Source organism: Talpa europaea (assembly GCF_964194135.1).
Source record: "Talpa europaea genome assembly, chromosome: 7".
NCBI lineage: Eukaryota > Metazoa > Chordata > Mammalia > Eulipotyphla > Talpidae > Talpa > Talpa europaea.
This window is the reverse complement of record NC_140074.1, coordinates 83,913,282-83,917,542: the sequence shown is the minus strand read 5'-3', so window position 1 is coordinate 83,917,542 and position 4,261 is coordinate 83,913,282. Positions and strand designations below refer to the sequence as shown.

The window sequence follows — 4,261 nt, the reverse complement described above, 5'->3', positions numbered from 1 at the left end:
CTTTATTAACGTCTGAGATGGGGAAGAACAATGGGGCGGGAAGGCTCAAAGGCTTGGGTGGCAGGTGAGAAGCACTATCTCACTCAGGACACATGGTCTTTACACAGCTTCAAGGAGAAAGATCTCCTTTCTGCTACAGTTGGCAACTCAGGGAGAAACCCTGGGCCCAAAGCCAGCTGGGAGCAGTGTGGTTCTCTTTCCACAAAGGGCCAAGTCTAAGACGTAAGTAACTAAGGCCCCAGGCAGAGGAATCACCTGGGAATTGAGCTTCAGTTGGTTCCTTCCTCCAACAGGAGACATGGCTGAGTAGGAGCTGTGCAGACTCAGCAAGGCCAGGCCAGCTCAGCTAGTAGCCTGTAGTCAGAGTCCATGCCCCTTATTAGTCCCTGCAGGTGCCCCGGGCAGGACCAGTTCTGGTCAGTAGCTCCTGCTTGGGCAGGATGCCTTGGCAGTAGAGGGTGGTCATTTGAGGAGCTTCACAGAGAGACGGAGTTGAACATTACAGAGAAAGATGTCCATGAGGTCTTGGCTCACTTCCTGTGCAATCTGGGCGATCAGGTGCCCCTTTGGACCAATCAGGAGTCTCTGACAGTGGAGTTAAAGAGAGGGCCATGAGTCTACTCTCAGGACCTCCAAGCAGTGGGGGAAGAACCCCGACCTAGCAGAGCCCTGGTACCTCCTCCAAGCGAAACGCCACTTACCACATGAGATTCTTTGGGCACTAGAAGCTTCTGTAGGATTACCAGCTCCCCGCTTGGCCCTTCCTCCCACACCACTGTCTTCTGCATAAGGAGACATCACTGGTTAGTAAGGAACAGCCTGCCTCTCTGGGAACCAGCTGTCTTACTCTCTGGGCATATGCCTGGTAGAGAACCCCCAGATCTCCTCACTGTGCCTGTACCTGCTGAACATTGTAGGGCACCTCCTGGGGCAGGTGCTCTAGGAGCTTTTCTCGAATGATGTTGGCGCAGATTTCCTCAGGAGTTTGGCTAGTTAGGACCCCACTGTGGAACTCCCAGGGCCCCGGCCGGGCCTGTGACAGGAGGTATTGCTGTGGGCAGAGGGAATGGACGGATATCTCAGTCCCAATAGGGACTTTCCTACTCACTCTCACTTTCAGTAGGAACTGAGGCCTGTGTTTACATGATGGACACCAAGGTCATGGTCAAGGCTAACCAACCTTCAGTGTATTCACATCCTCCTGGCTTAGGGCTGACAACATGAAGATCTCCTGGAAGTGGGGCCAACCAGTCCTCTGAGAGCCTCCCACAGACTGTGTGCCTGAGCTCTTAGCCTCTGGGCTGGGACAATCGGTGCCTGAATGTGAGTGGAAGGCCTGTCTTATCTTGAGTTTCTTGCCATTGACCACACCTTCAGTGAGGGCTGCCGTGAGTTCCAAGAGAACTGACTTCTGTTTCAGGCAATCTACCTGGGCATAGGAGATGCGTAGAGGGTGTACAGTCAGTGAGACAGAGGATCCCTGCAAGAAAGAAGATCTTTTCCTCAGGTGGGTGGTGCTCACCTTGTTCATGACAAGGATGCTAGGGACTTGGGAGAACTGGGTCAAGCACTGGAGCAGCTGGGAGCTGAGCTGGTTCCGAGTCCACTTATCTGAGACATCCACAAGAACCACAACTGGAAGTTGGCAGGGTGGGGAGAAGGATAAGGATATGCTCACTTTTCCTCCCAACCCTCCCAAAGCTTGCATGGTTGAGCTCTGGCCAATCCCACCCCTAAGCTACCAGGAAAGAACCATGACAATGTAAAATGGGCCTCAGGTTTTCATCCTGAGTCTAACCCAGATCAGCAGTTTCCATGCTCTTCCATGGGTCTTCCAGCAAAGAGAGCTCCAGGTGGTGCCTGGGGGACAGACATACTTAAGTCAGAAGGGTCTTTTTACTGATGCACTCCTGATAAGAGATAGGGAGTGGTGAGGGAGCCTTCCAGCCCCTATGATGGAATCTCCCCCACCCGTCTTCAACCACATTCCCAATAGCACCACCTTTTTCTACCGCTGTTACCTTTTCTGCTTAATGGGGCTGATGAGGCCAGGTGTGTCAAGTAGAATCTAAAATCAGAAAAGAGAGACATCCAGATCTCTGGAGTAAAGATAATGACTAGAGAATGAGAAAGATCAGCCTTGATGTCAGGAACCTGCTGTTTCCCTCCCCCTGCTTGACTTTGGATTTTTTTTTTAAAAAAATTTATTTATGCATACAAGAACTGGGGTACAGGCCAGAGATGTGGGGGGGGGGGTGAGAGGACCCACCAGAGACAGAGTGAGGAACAGAACAGGCAGATCTACTGAAATACACTGCTGAGGGGAGCAGCGGGTGAGTCAGGAGAGGTCTGCTGTGCCATGTGGGTAGCTCCCTGGCCAGGGATCAAACTTGTGCTGCAGTGGCTGCGGACAGACTCATAAGTTGCGTCTCAACCCCTTGCGCCACCAGGGATGCCCTGACTTTGGATTTTTAACCTCCAATTTTGTTTTAATTGTAAATGGGATCCAGGAGGAACATGACACGAATATATGGGAGATTAGGATGTAGTAGAAAGGGTATGAGATCTTTCTAACTAGATGCAGAGAGAGGAAAATAAAGAGAGGATATCACTGGGCCTAAAAGAAGCAGAGACCCTCTTCATTTAGAGAAGTGAGTGTAAACATTATTTCCTTCAAATATAAAATAAGGGAAACCCTCTTAATTTCACCCTCTGTCCTGTTTCCTGGACTTCCTTTGCAAGTACCCACCACCTGGGCTTCTTTTTCTGTGATGACTCCCAGAGCTTGGCAGCGAGTGGTGTGCACCTTCTTGGAGACAGGGAAAACCTGCCACAAACAAAGACATCCCAGTGAGGTCCAGGTCCCTCTAGGACAATCCATGAAGGCATGATAAGAAGTGAAAAATTAAAAGGACTGGGAGTCAAGGATGCAGCATACTTTCCGGCCCAGCAGCTGGTTGGAGAGCGTTGACTTCCCTGCATTTGGAGCACCCAGGAGGACCACACGCAGGACCCGGGGGTTCTCAGGCATATCAGGGGGATGGACCAAGAGGAGTTCCTGCTCATCTTGGGGGGCGGGATGAAGGTGGAAAAAAATGGAAATATTAATGGTACCAAGTTATCTTATAATCTTATAACCTTTTGACACTTTGCAGTACAGTATCTGGGGCTTAATATTCATACTCAGTTACTATGTGTAATATTACAGTGTAGTTGTGTCTGTGCCAGCTAGACTAAATAAAGTCCCATATGCCTCCAGTTCTATTTCACCCTACTAAGGTTATTATGAAGGCTCTGGGAGTTTAGTATCTTTTTGTATTACCTCTTTATGACACTACATTATAATTACCAGATTATGTGTTCAGTCTCCCTGCCAGACTCTATCTAGTCCTTGCTACTTGAAGAATACAGGGTGCTATTTCCCAGATGTAACTGCCAGACCTATCTGGATCCTTTACCTCTGCACATCGACACCGCGGGGATGCGAGGAGTCAACGCTCTGTCAGGCTGGGAGAGTCCGAGAAAGCTGTCCAGGGCTGAGTTTGGGCCATAACGGCGAGAGGACGAAGCCAGCCGTGGGCCAGAGAAAGCGGTGCCCGCCACACAGGACACGCACCTCCACTGATAGCCCAAGAACGAGGGGGGACAAGTGATCCCTTCCCTCGCGGCATCGGGGCCCAGCTGCCAGGCCCCTAACACCTTTCTAAGAAGCGCAGCCCCACGTCGGCTGGGGGCCGCCATTACGGCCGCAAGGCACTCCGGGAACGCACCTACGATTGGCCAGAGCGGCGGAAAAGCAAGTGCGCAGGAGCGAGCTAGACAGGCCCTAGCAGAGAGCAGAGGCCCACGGGATGCTGGAGGTGGCGTCTCTGCTCCGGGGACTGGCGTAGGCTAAGGAAAGGGAGAAACGTATACTTAGTTTGTGTGCCATAAGCATCGTGTTTTCCTCTATCAAAGTTGCGTAAAAGGCCCTTCTAGCCCCTCTCTCCTAGAAGACTACGTCTTCACGAGGCCAGGGCGCAGGGATCATTCTCCGAGCGCTTCACCTCCCCGGCTCGAGCACATCCCCTTCCCCTGCCGCTCCCACCCCACACCCCGCGGGGACGGAGCCGGCCGTGCTCCGGCGTCCCCGTAAGGGTCTTTATTTTTTTTTAATAGCATAAGCATTTATTTACTAACCATGGCGATGCTCCTAGTGAAGCCAACTTTGAAATAGTTGTAAGTAAAGTAATTGTGATAAATACAATAATGCATATAGCAA

The 4,261-nt window shown here is 51.2% G+C and overlaps 1 protein-coding gene across 3 annotated transcripts; it reads right to left on the bottom strand.

Annotated features, from left to right (window-relative positions):
• Positions 1-462: 462 nt before the first annotated feature.
• Positions 463-3,871, bottom strand: ERAL1 (Era like 12S mitochondrial rRNA chaperone 1; the record flags this gene model as incomplete). Of its 3 annotated transcripts, none has more annotated exons than XM_084236407.1 (10): positions 3,459-3,871; positions 2,939-3,066; positions 2,750-2,827; positions 2,022-2,068; positions 1,799-1,860; positions 1,523-1,635; positions 1,181-1,429; positions 902-1,051; positions 702-782; positions 463-585 (listed from the first exon to the last, which is right to left on the bottom strand). In XM_084236407.1, exons 1-10 carry the CDS (start codon positions 3,739-3,741, stop codon positions 463-465), a joined length of 1,314 nt encoding a protein of 437 aa, XP_084092533.1. In that variant the 5' UTR covers positions 3,742-3,871. The 3 variants fall into 3 exon arrangements, with proteins under 3 accessions (XP_084092533.1, XP_084092534.1, XP_084092535.1); XM_084236408.1 differs by having other exon boundaries at positions 2,753-2,827; XM_084236409.1 differs by lacking the exon at positions 1,181-1,429.
• Between the last annotated feature and the right edge of the window lie 390 nt (positions 3,872-4,261).